We start from the raw sequence: 13,335 nt of genomic DNA, 5'->3' as shown, positions 1-13,335 counted from the left end.
CTTTCAGCCATGTTTATTGTTCTGATCAGTGGCTTTCTTTATCAAGTGCAGGTGCTTACCGCCATTGCTAGGAAATGGTGTCAGTGCACATTTTGATATACGCAGGGAACAGTGGAAGCACTCCAAAACCCGACCAGCACAGTGCCAATTTTGTGTGGTTTCCAGTCAGAAAATGGCAACACGCCGCTACTGCCAATCGACGACTCTTAGGGAGAGTAAACAAGATGCCACATGCACCGAACATTAGAGGCTAGTAAACATGCATATTTATGGAGTTTCATGGCTAAATTCAGACAGAAAATGGATTGCACTGTTTCTGCCAAGGCTTCAAAAGCTCAAAACATGAAATTAGCTGCAATACTTTGTTCAGGATTTATTTTAAGGGAAGTATTCATGCAAAATTTATTTTTAAAAGTGGTATGTGCACATAAAGAAAGCTGTCTGTTATTGTTTCCTACAGCATCAGTTAAACACTAAAGAGTACAAAAAAAAAAAGGTTTCTTCATCTGGGTTAAAGCAAAAAAGGAAAGAAATCAAAAACAAAAGAAATCTAAAAAAAGTAAATCCTCCACACCTTCCTTTAATTTACATGTTTCTAGTTCAATAACTTCCACTGAACAACAACAAGTGTCTCTTCTACCAGCTGGCAGGGATTCAAGGTCAAACCTGCTGCCTAACGCACCACCTGGACTCCATTTAAGCAGGTTGCCTGGGTTGCGTAACAGATGGTACACCAGTGGAGCAGAAATGAGAGCAGCGAGCACGAGCATGAGCAGCGGAGCCATGTTTGCAACACTGACCCTTCAACCACTACATTTCAAGGAAAAACATCCTGTGGCATGAAGCTGTTCCCTCTGTACTCACCAGTGAGGCATTTTTCCTCTGCTGTTTTCTGGCTGCTGATGATTACATGAGTAAAAAAAGTGCGCTTGTGAACCGCAGCTCCATTAAGACCTCGTTTTGGTGTTTTCTTTTTTTGGCTGCACGATATCAAATCTTCCCAATCTCTTCTTCACTGTTCACCAAATTATCCCCTGTGGTCCTCTCCCCTCTTCTCTCTTCTCTCTCTCTTAAAAACTGTCTCACTGTTTTCCAGGGCCAACTTGAGTGACTCATACTTCACCAACAGACAGGATCGCTACGTGCTGCTGGAGAACTGCAGGGAGGTCGCCGACTTCTTCTCCGACCTGGTGGAGGCCGTGGGAGACGTTTCCCTGCAGCTTCAGCCCGACGACTCCGTCAGCATGCTGGAGGGCATGGTGCACCCATACAAAGGTAGAACATGGGTGTGTGTGTGTGTGTGTGTAACCAGACCAGTGTCTTACCCACTAACGTGTTTTGACACTTCAGTTACGGTGGCGTCGGCCCAGTTTTCTTCAAGAGGAGCCGATGGATTTTACTAATGGAGCTTGAAAGCTTTAGACAGGCGGATAGATGATGGTCAAAGAGATGGACTCTGTGTGTGTGAGCAGTGAGAAAGATGGAAAGAGCTCTTGCGGTTGGCTAGCCGTGCAGCCGGATGTGAAATTGTCAGGATTTGATGTACACACACACACACACACACACACACACACACACACACACACACACACACACACACACACACACACACTTACACACACTCGTACTGTGTGTCCGTAACTGGAGCGCAGACTGCCAGGATGTTAGTTTGAGGGATGAATGACATCATGTCTGCAGGATCGGACCGCTGTGGTAACAAACACCAGGAATAGAGTTGTGATGTCACAGTTTTGCTGGAAGATGATATGGAGTGGGAAGCGAGACACACACACACACACACACACACACACACACACGATTAACTCAAAAACACACGCACGCACACTGGGGGAAATTCTAACGAAAGACATTTACGAAGATGACAGGCGATTTATAGCTGATCATTTACAATTAGATGTTCTGACATACATAAAAATAACAGATGATGAGGAGGCTGAGAGATATTTTCTCCACTACGTTCCATTACTTTCTATATTGGGACATCTCGCTCTCTGTTACGGCTCTCACAACACGAGCACTTACCGCAAACGAAAAGGAGAAGCTGTGTTAAGTTAGTTTGTAGTCAGTGAGAGTTTACCAGTAACACACATGAAGCAGAAGTACCATTGTTATGTTTTTCTGTTGTTTTTAAAGGTCAGTTTCGAAATAATGTTCTCACTCATCTTTTTATGGTATGAAGTCACGCAGATACTTGAGGTTCAAGATCTTGAAATGAATTCAACAGAAGCAACTTCTCTCCCCAGAAATGGTGTTACTCCACACAATCCACACACTCAGAATATCTGCAGCTCTTTAAAAATAAGAAGAAGAAGCTCTGAATTCAGTTGCCTCCCAAAAAAACACTTTTAAAAGTTATCAGAGTTTTGCATTCATATCATCAACATTGTCATGGTTGATGTTTTATAAATATACATGTTGACAACCCCTCCTGTCATCTTGAAGTGGAGCTCCTGAGTCTGATTGAGTGTTTCGGCCTGAAGCAGCATGTTGTTGGTTCCTACTCACACCAGACACACACTTGGCCTCAATAGCTCAAGTTCAAAGTACTTCATATGTCATTGTTAAAAGAACGAGAGACAGCATCTCAAGAAACTTGCAATACCAAATAAATAAATGGCACCATACAAGACTAAATTCAATAAAGTGCAATAAAGATTTTAAGAGTGCAAATGTTGCTGCTAAAGTGTCATCACTGCCTCAGCCTCCACCAAAAACCTACAGATCTATGTTCTGGGTGTGTCCAAGGAAAAGCATCGACCCCCCCCCCCCTGTACCCCCACCACCACCACCATCATGACTACGAAGCTCCAGCACATGAACTGCGCAGCTTCTGCATCAGTGGATGAACTTGTGGCACTCTGCAGTAAATCATGTGAGCAGTGTCTTCATGCTCCTGTCAAGATGCTCGAAGTCAATTTGTTACGCTTTGGTCACTGGTTCATTCATGATGTCCTGCAACAACGCTTCAGACATTCAGGGCTCGCTGTCCTTAAACTAACCCTCCATGAACCTCTAAAGACTTACTCAAAGTCCCTTAAAGATCGCTCACAACTCTGTACTCCAACTTAATTAATTCACAAACTATCCTGGCAAACCCTCAGCATCTTTTTTTGTTCTGTTTTTTTGTACCATAAATCATCTCCTGAAGCCGTAATCATTTTCTCCAATTGAAGCTATGGAAGAACGATGTAATTCACTGACTTTTCTTTCAGAGCCAAGATCAACAACATCCGCTCTGTGATGTACAGTTGTTCCTCTCTGCCTCCTCCTGTCGTCCACCCTCTACGTCTGGGAGCTTGCCATCTCTACGCCATTTTACTGGCACTGAGGAAATCCTCAGGAAGATGAATCCCTGTACTCGTGCCCTAGACCCCATTCCCACAACGACTCTGCCCAGCTCATACGTCACCTGTCCCCTTCAAATTGATATTGTTCCACCTGCCATCAATAAACCCTTGCCAGCCAGATCCATCTCCGCCCTTCCTTTCCTATTTAAGGTGTTGGACAAGGTGGTTGCTTCTGAGCTTCAGGACCACCTTAAAAACAACAAGCTATTTAAAAAGTTTAAGTAAGGGCTGAAACAGCTCTCACCTCATCTTGACGGCTAGGAAATCCTCCTCAGTCACAAATCTGGGTGTTAGGTTCGACCCTGAGCTGACTTTTGACGCCCATGTAAGAGCAAAACTTCATGCTTTCCTAACCGTCTGAGGGAAACACAGACGCTAGCTTCATTCAACTGAAACTCAATCAGCAACTAGTTATGATCATTGTTCAAGTGTCTGACAGTAGCTGGCAGAGAGGCCGACAGGAAACAGGCAGAGAGAGAGGGGAATGTATCGGTCCTTTGCCGAATTCGTACCAGGAACGCTGCGATTATATAGCATGAGCGCTAACCACTCAACCACCAGGGAGCTCCTTGAAACATTTTTTTAAGGAAGAAATGCTTTAAATCTTTGGTTACAGCTTCTTGAATGTGAATATTTTCTGGCTTCTTTAGTCCTCTGTGACAGTACACTTTTTTTGATTTTGATATAAGACTACAAATTATTTTTATATTTTATTATTTTCATATATATATTGTTAAATAGGTACAGCATGACCAAGGATGTGATCTAAAAGGGTTAAAAACTTTCTGAAACCCTGAAACTGTTTTCATAGAGTAGAAAATAGGTACATTATACCACCACTACACACACACACACACACACACACACACACACACACCAGTGAGAAAAGGTGAACTGAGCCTTTTAAACTTTAGGTAACCATAGCAACACCATTTCTGCTTGGTGCTACATTACTCAATAACTCCCACTGGATAAACAAACTCTCAAAAAACTGTATGCCCCTTCTGGTTTTTTTAAAAAATGGGTGAAATGCTCCTTTAATGTTGTTCTTAGTGCATTTATTCTGACTGACATTGACCAGAAATAACACTCACACACACTCACCTCCCAAGACACGGTGACCCACAGAACAGTTTGACCGTGTCTTATTGCACCCACGAAGCTTTTTGTGTGTATGTGTGTGTGTGTGTTTCCCCGTCTCCGTGACAACCAGGCAACAGGCAGGATTTCTCAGCCGTGGCCAGGAAGCGGATCATGGAGGTCGTGAACACCGCCCACGTGCGGCAGCAGCTGCTGAACCGGTCGGAGGACTCGGAGGACGAGGGGATGAGCGAGGGGGAGGAGGACACCTGGGTGTTCCCGCTGGTCCAGATGAAGCCTCTCGGGATCCAGGTGGACGAGCAGGTCACACAGGTGAGGCTCCAGACACGGGTGGTGCATCTGAAGCCTAAAAAAATACCACAAAATACACATTTGACTTATTTATGAATTAATTAAAATCAGTTTATAATGTATTATAAAGTCGTTAAATGTTTTTTTTAGTAATGTTTGTCGAAGCTTTCGTGAAGTTGACCTCCTGTTCTTTAATAACAAGTAATAAATATCATTATGGGATGTTTCAGGCATGTGACTAATAAAGTATGATGTGGCTAATAAAACATAGATAAATATTTGGGTTTGTTAGTCACATATTCTGGGAATGAAGACAATAAAATGATCCTCAGCGCAATATAATGTAATCAAATACAACGTCAACACAAACTGTGGTCTTAAAAGACGTCATAAAAGTTTGTCTCTCTCTATAAAAACATTTTCTAAGTCTCACTGCTGGATCTTTTTAGATTATGCCGTTAAAGTAGTGTCCTATTTACAGCCCTTTTATTTATAAGAGCAAAGCAAGTTTAAACCACTTTTCACCCAGATTTCCCAAAAGTAATGATGTGACCGCTTTAGTTTACATTAAACAAAAGTGTTTTAATGACAGCAGAATATCTTCCTGTCATATGAAGAAAAGGAGGAAATGAAAAGCAGATGCATTAGATTTCAAATTTTAGTGTATATGTTGTTGATTTATTTAATTTTCTCATATTTCTAGTGATCCAAATGAATATAAATAATAATAATAATGATAATGAGCTAGACCAGAATTTACTCATATCTCTATTCTCAATAAATACATCATCTGAATTTCATGTATTTAAACTTTTTATAGCTAAAAGCCTGAGACATCTAACTGGAATCAGCCAACACACCAGTCCACAAGTCCAGAATTACTAACTGGTTGTATATTAATTACCTGTGATAAAAAATATCAGAAATGAGCAAACATAAGGGACGAAACTGATTAATTAAAAAGCATCTTATCATGATATGTATCATTATCAAGGTAAATGTGACAGTGTATGTGATATATGTTTTAGTCATGATGCAGAGCCCTTTAATGAGTCCGACTGAATGACTACAGCCGTAATAAAAGACTCAAATCTTTCCTGTGATAATTGTTAGCAACCAGCTGTGTTTTTGACAATAATAGCAACTAGAAGCTGAAACGCGTCTGTTCTCTCTCTCCGTCTGAAGCGCCTGCTGTTAGACGCGGAGCCGGACTCCACTGTGTTTCTAACGTCGGGTTACTTCAACCTGACCCGGGCGTACATGCGGCTGGTGCTCGGAGCCGGACCCAGCTACCGCATCCTCACCGCCTCACCGGAGGTCAACGGCTTCTTCGGAGCCAAGGGCGTCGCCGGAGCCATCCCCGCCGCCTACATCCACATCGCCAGACAGTTTTACAACCAGGTGTGCCGGTTGGGCCAGCAGGAGAGAGTTCACCTGCATGAGTACCACCGACAGAAGTGGACCTTCCACGCTAAAGGTGGGATTAAACGCTTGATACCCACCTTGTGTCAATAATAATAATAATAATAATAATAATGCATTTTATTTATAGGCACCTTCAAAAGTGATCAAGGACACCTTACAAGACACACATAAAACAACAACAACAGTACATCAAATATAATAAAATCAGCAGGTTACAGGTCCATATTTACCTTCTGGGGTTCTACTAGAATATCTTTGTATGATTTATAGTTAAAAAAAACTCCTTATTTATCTTAAACTGGCTCTTTATGAAGCCCCCTCAGTTCAGCCTCTGTCTGAAACAGGCTGTTTCAGCTCCCGTCTCTTTGAGGCGCCCCTCCTGATGAGCCCACTCTGTTCTGATTGGTTAATTTTCCAGAAGCTGCGTCACGGCAGACTCAAGGGGCAGCATGAACAAACCTGTAATAGTAGGATTTAGGTTATTTTTCTTCTTTCTAACTGTTCTTTACTAGAAATGTAAACGTCTTAAATATATCTCTACATGTTCGAGCCTGAATCTGATCATGAAAAAACTTTGGCTATGGAAGGAACATCGTTTATGAGCATAGAAATATAATGCAATTGGAGCTTTTTTGACTTGCAGGGAGAATTTTTACATACATTAACCTCAAGTTTTGGACCTTTGACCATGTTTAACATAAACATCCAACATCAAAACCGTATTAAAATAACTACCCTAACCCTAACCCTATCATGCTTTCCCAGTGCTAAGGTGACATCTTTAAATAGCTTATTTTGTCTGAATAAAAGTCCAAAACCAAAAGATACTCAATTTAAAATGATGTAAAACATAAAAAGTAGTAAATTGTCACACTTTAGCAGCAGCAGCCAGAGAATATTTAGCATCTTTACTTCACAAATGAACAGGTTATTTTTAGATTGGCCTTTTTCCACAGATTATGAGCTAAACTACGACTCACTGTCCAGATATCTTTTGATTCGCTCAGTGGAAATAATAAAAGGAGATTACTCCGGTTTGATCTGCTCCCTGCTCTGCTGCTCTTCTTGTGGTCGCGGTGGTATGTCGCGTGAGAGAAGAAGTCTTGTACAGTCATCCTGTTGTAGCCTCGGGACAAGGATGTACACTCACTCTCTCTCATTCTTTGGGGTTTTGGATTGACGTTGGGGATTTCTGCATGTGCTTCCTCTTAGTTGTGGTTTTTTTGGGCCGACAGAAATCCCGGCTGAAGCATTACCTCCTCCTCCTCACCCATCACTCCTGTTTTCCTCTCCTGCAGGTCTGTGGTATTACCTCCAGGGGCAGGATCGGCCTTGCCTCACTCTAATTGGCTCCCCTAATTTCGGTTACCGCTCAGTTCACCGTGACCTGGAGGCCCAAATCGCCATAGTAACGGAAAATGAGGAGTTGCAAAGCCAGCTGCAGGAGGTCGGCTCTTTTTCTTTCTTTCTTTCTTTTTTTTTTTCTTTCTTTCTTTAACCGCAGCCAGAAATGTTACAGTGTAAGTCTTAAATGAATAATACACACCTGTGTTTGACGCTCTCGGCCCCCCTCAGGAGCAGGAGATGTTGTACCAGCGCTCCACCGAGGTTTCCAGCTCCACGTTCGAGCAGCCGGACCGCCACGTCAAGCTGTGGGTGAAGCTGGTCACTCCTCTCATCAAGAATTTCTTCTGAGGTCCCATCAGGTGCAAACACACACCGAAACACACCAACACACACTCACCAAACATGATAGGAACTTAAATTTGTCTTTTTTAAATAAAGGAGAATTATGGTTAAGGTCTTTTTTTCTCTTTAGTGGGGTAAAAAGTCCAAATGGGGCAGATTTTACCCCATACATACTGTTAAGGGTCTAATCTGACCCGTTTTCTTTACATTTCAGAGAAGAAAAAACATCTTAAAAACTTTTCTTTTAGACAGAAATTTGATGAATTATCCTCATGTGACTCAGAATATACAAAAAAAGGAAATATTTCAACTTTTCAACGAGTGTTTGACTCATATTTATTCAGGAATTCAGAAACAGCATTCAAACTAAAAGCATAAAAACTTAAGATGTAACTCTCTGCTCTCTGAAAGCATTAAACACCAATTAATTAACGACTGCTGACTGAGGTGTTCATCAATGATTAGTGGTTCTGAAAGTACGCATAGAGACTAATTATGAGGGCATACTGTAAAATGCCCAGATATGAAAAGTATGTGAGGGTTAAAAGGTAGTTAAATACTCCATCTCTTTAGTTCCCCCTCAGCTCTCTGGTGTGTTTTAACATCTTTCGACTCGCTCTTTTTATTTTATGAGCCACGATTTTACTGCGTTACTTCGGTTCAGTCTCGCCGCTGTCATCAACTTTGCTTCCAGCCACAGCAGGCCGCAGTTTTCAGCTTTAAAACATGTAAAAAAAAAAAAAAAGCTCTGATAAACTCCCAGCATGCCTCACACCTAGCTAACACCAAACAGCAGGCAGATGAAGTTAACAAACCATTTTCTGGCATTTTATTAACCAAACAACTAATCAATTAACCAACAGATTTAACCATAATGAAAATAAGCCCTAAAATGTACATAAATGTCTGTATGAACATATTTCTGTGTTATAAGATGACATGCAACATCAGTATAAACAGTTTTAATGAATAAATATGTGATTAGCTGTTGAGTTATTGTAACTGAAGCTGCAAGCTATCAATTATTTTCATTAGTGATTAAACCAACACAAGAAAACGGCAGCAAATCCTCATATTGGAGAAGCAGAAAACAGAGAATGATCGAAAAATAATTAAAATATAATAAATAAAAGTTTATTGTCCACCATGGTAAACCACTGATAACAGACATACAATAGACAGAAAGTCCATAAAATCATTCTTAAAATACATTAAATACATAAAATATGTATAAAGGTATAAAAATATAAGTGCATATCAGTTTCTGTGTGTGTATTGATCATTTGGAAGTGAATTGCTCGTCTATAAGGTTACAGATTAATGGTCTAGTCGTTTCAGCTCTAATCACAGCCAATAGGAACGATGGAAAAAAGGATGAAAACGAGACCAAAATTTGGATGTTCTCGGGAGTCTGTCTGCGTTTTTTTTTTTTTTTGCAAGGTAGACAAAATTCAGCCCTCGAGCATACTGTACATACACACACAAACACACACACACACACACACACACACACAGGCAGAGTAAAAACAGGCTGTGGCTTCTTAGAAATGTCTGCAGTCATTGTGGCGAGTCCCAAATCGCAGGTCCCGTCCTCGTCTTTCCCAGCAACGCAAATCTCTCCAAAAGTTGAGAGAACAAGGACAGCGTGTTGGGCTGATTCACCGCTGTAAAAGACGTGAGTCAGCGCGTTGTTATGGCGATGATTTTGACAGTATGGTCTGTGTTACCGAGATACTCCTGTCAGGACTTGGTGAGGTGAAGTCAGAAAGTTCAACAGACCTACAAAATCAAGAGTCAACAGGCCACTTACTTCTTCTTCTTCTTCTTCTTCTTGTTAAACTGTGACGAAATGTTAACTTTTTATGACTCTGTGTGTGTGTGTGTGTGTGTGTGTGTGTGTGTGTGTGTGTGTGTGTGTGTGTGGGGGTGTGTGTGTGGAAATAGATGATATTTTAAAGGTTAGCTGCAGGATGACAATATAAAAGACAAATGAAGCCTGAAAACCTTTAAAGATCACAGCTGGAGATGTAGAGAAAGTCAGTTAGCTTTTTTATGTGTGTGTGTATTTCTGTATGTGTGTGTGTATGTGTGTGTGTGTGTATTTCTGTATGTGTGTGTGTGTGTATTTCTGTATGTGTGTGTGTGTGCATGTGTGTGTGTGTGTGCATCTCTGTGTGTGTGTGTGTGTGTGTGTGTGTGTGTGTGTGTGTGTGTGTGTGTGTGTGTGTATTTCTCAAAACAGGAAGTGTTAGGCTGGATAGTGACGGTAAATGGGTGGTGTCTTATCGCTACCTGGTCAGAATAAAGAGGGAAAAAAACAAAAAAACTTGTTTGATGTGCTGCCAGAAGGAAGCCAGTCAGAAAATAGATGAACTTGCAGCTCAGTGTTTGAGTAGTAGTCACACATATGAACGTCACACAAGTTTTTGAGCACATTTGGGTCCATTGTTTAGAAATTGATAGTTTGTGGAAATCCTGGTTTTACCGTCATGATGCCCCAAAGAGGAGGGGGGCGGAGGGAGGGGGGGTTGGTGTTGACCTGTGAGACTCGGACAGGACTGACATGGTGTTGAACTCTGAACATGTTCAGATAAACGATACAAAGACCGCACAAGCCTGAAAATACAAACAGTTGTGAAATTCGATGTTAATCTTCAACATCCTGCTGCAGTTATCAAACTATTTTACTTGTGGTCATTTAAAAAAAAAAAAAACTATTCTTTCTAATTTTCTAGTTTTAAGCTTCTTTTTTTTTTACACTTGACCAGAATAAGAGATTAATGCACATCTAATATTAAAAAATGTGCAGTTTTGATCGTTTTTTGGCCCCTGGGGAAGAGCTGAGAACGCATGTGAAGTTTCAGAGATGTGAATCTATAAAACTTTGACTTCTTTCACATGTTCTATACAGCTGTGCCAATTTGTATAAGTTAATTTAAAGGCATTTTATTGTTAATTTACACTTCCTATCAGTTTTTTTGTTCCTATGCGTAGTTTGGAGGAGACTTTTAGTTTGAAAAGATGAAGATTTGGGCCCTTCAGCTTTTTTAAAAGTTGAGTCTGTGGATATATCTGTACTTTAATTTATCACATCAGTTTATTTCGAGAGCATATTTAAATGATAATCAAAGTGATTTACAGTAAATGACTCAACAGTGGAGATAATTCAGTACAACGATGACGGGCAATATCAAAAGATAAAGATATAACTACATAAATAAAAGCTTATAATGAGCACTGAAGGTATGAAAGGCAAACCGAAGGCAGATGAAAACATGTAAATCTCGAGCTTTAAAAGTGTCAGTGGAGGAGAGCACTTAATTGGAAGCAGGAGAGCAACACACTGACATGTATTGTGTGTTTATCTCACTCTCACTGAACCTTTTTAGAGCTTCATTGTTGTCCAAAATCACATCTGTTGACACTGGCTGACATATTCCTTCATTAACATGAACAAACACGCTGTAGTTTATTTTTAGTCGGTCTAACCATTCGACATCCAGCAGCTGTAAATACTCACCCAAGCAACAAATGTGTGTTAATCCGCCGCTGAAAGTAGTCCTTGACGAATGCTTTTATTTGTTATTGGTTAATCTTTTATTGTGAAAAATGTGAGGGGAAAAGATGAAAATGCCACCAGTTAAAGTTTAACCTGCAGTGAGGAAGTTTCACCCCCCCCTCCCCCTCCTCTGTTAGAGAGCATTTTTTTACCTGAGCTGGTCCTCGCTCTGACGTCACGGTCGAGGCACACTGAGAACAGTCCGTCCTGGTCCACGTAAAACACACATCACGGGATCACACATTTAAAAACGCTTAATACTTTGATATAAATAGATTTACCTGCAGCTGATAGGCCTTTAAATACCTCACTCTAGCTTTAACATATATGAAAATGTTGCTTTATTCGACCAAAAGTTCAAAAATGTTTATTTTAATATATGAGAAACAAACGCAACAAATAGTCACATTTGATTGTTATATTTGGGGATTTTTACTGGAAAATGATGGAAGAAAAGATTAATATTCAGTGATCAATATAACGAGAAAACCCTCCTGTTTAGGATATTACTGCTCTCATAAGTGAAACCGTGTATTAGTGTTAAAGTTTGAATAAAAGGGTTTGAGCAGTGACAGACAAGCAAGTCCAAAGTCATTTAAAGCTGCAACTAATGATTTTTTTTAAATCAATGAATCAGCTGTTTGGAGAAAATGGTGATAAACGTTGATCCCTGTTTCATTAAGTGACCTCCTCCAATGTCTTCTGTCCCGACCAACAGAGCAGCACTCAGATATTCATTTAACTGACACAGAGGAGTAAAAGAAACCAGAGATATTCACAGTTAACCCTTTACATACTGCTCATAATCAGGCTTTACTCAGTATCACCTCTTTATTACTCTGTGTGTATCTTTCATATCAGCTGCACTAAAACATTTAAAAATATTTCCACTTTTTTATATCCAATGTCACATGAAGATGAGTCGTCAAATTTATGGCAAAAAGAAAAGTTTTTATTGTCTCTGGGTCACATTAGACCCTGAACAGTAAGTAAAGGTTAAGAAGCTGAACTAATTACTGCAGCTTTAATATTAGATGAGCATTTTATTTCTCTTTTCTTCAGTGTCCTGTTTGTTAATAAAGGTTTTGGATCATGTTCCCTCCAAAAAACCACACTTTTAAAACTTTTTAGTGTCAGTTTTAAGTAACAACCAGCAGCAGTATTTCTGTGCTCAGGATCGGCGTGTTGTTCTCTCTCCTCATGTTTTGTATCCGACAGGCGTTGTCATCTGTGTACTTCAGCTGCTTATCTCCTTTTTATTTTCCTGACAGAGGAAAAAACAAAACGTGCGCCCCCCCCCCCCCAACAATAGCTCTGCCGGTTAAAAGGATAAAAAAGTTCTTATCGGCAGCGCAGGCCTTCTATTGTTAGAAACTAGTGACAACAGGTTGGAGCTTCTCCAAACTTGTCGTCCTGAGGGGTCGACGCAGTCACAGCTGACGACCGGCAGCATCACCCTGAATCCTCTTCAACAGGCTGCTGCTGCTTGTCGTGGGTCTGTCTGCCCTCTAGTGGTGAAACTCTGATCTCCCACCGTGGATTCATGCATTCAAGTAGACACAGAGTCACACTAGTTGCATATATGTAGTGTGGTGGAGCTGAAATACATTTAATGATTAATCAGTTAGGTGATTGACAGAAAATTAATTAACTGTCAATTTTTATGGTTCTTGCTCCTAAAATGTGAGGTTTAGCTGCTTTTTTCTGTTTTATATCTGTAAACTAGAAATATCTTGGCTTTTTAGATGCTCTGTCAGATAAAACACACATTTGATAAGTTTACTGTCAGTTCTGGGAAACTATTTTTATCGACTAAATCTAGATCTAGGTCAGTCAAAGTGTAATATTAATAGTCTTTTTCTTATTTAAATGCATTTTTGGGAGCTTGGAGGAGTAAAAAAG

The 13,335-nt window shown here is 40.4% G+C and overlaps 1 protein-coding gene across 1 annotated transcript in view; it reads left to right on the top strand.

Annotated features, from left to right (window-relative positions):
* Positions 1–13,335, top strand: part of LOC128381633 (CDP-diacylglycerol--glycerol-3-phosphate 3-phosphatidyltransferase, mitochondrial) — a 33,405-nt gene that overhangs the window by 18,530 nt on the left and 1,540 nt on the right. The window contains exons 6-10 of the mRNA XM_053341678.1: positions 1,097–1,275; positions 4,582–4,781; positions 5,946–6,237; positions 7,484–7,632; positions 7,761–7,891. Of these exons, the coding sequence (XP_053197653.1) occupies positions 1,097–1,275; positions 4,582–4,781; positions 5,946–6,237; positions 7,484–7,632; positions 7,761–7,880 (940 nt within the window). The 3' untranslated portion in view covers positions 7,881–7,891. The remainder of the gene's footprint in view (positions 1–1,096; positions 1,276–4,581; positions 4,782–5,945; positions 6,238–7,483; positions 7,633–7,760; positions 7,892–13,335) is intronic.

Source organism: Scomber japonicus, chromosome 20, assembly GCF_027409825.1.
Source record: "Scomber japonicus isolate fScoJap1 chromosome 20, fScoJap1.pri, whole genome shotgun sequence".
In the NCBI taxonomy this organism is placed as follows: domain Eukaryota; kingdom Metazoa; phylum Chordata; class Actinopteri; order Scombriformes; family Scombridae; genus Scomber; species Scomber japonicus.
The sequence above is the reverse complement of the archived record's forward strand: the minus strand, read 5'-3'. Positions and strand labels throughout refer to the sequence as shown.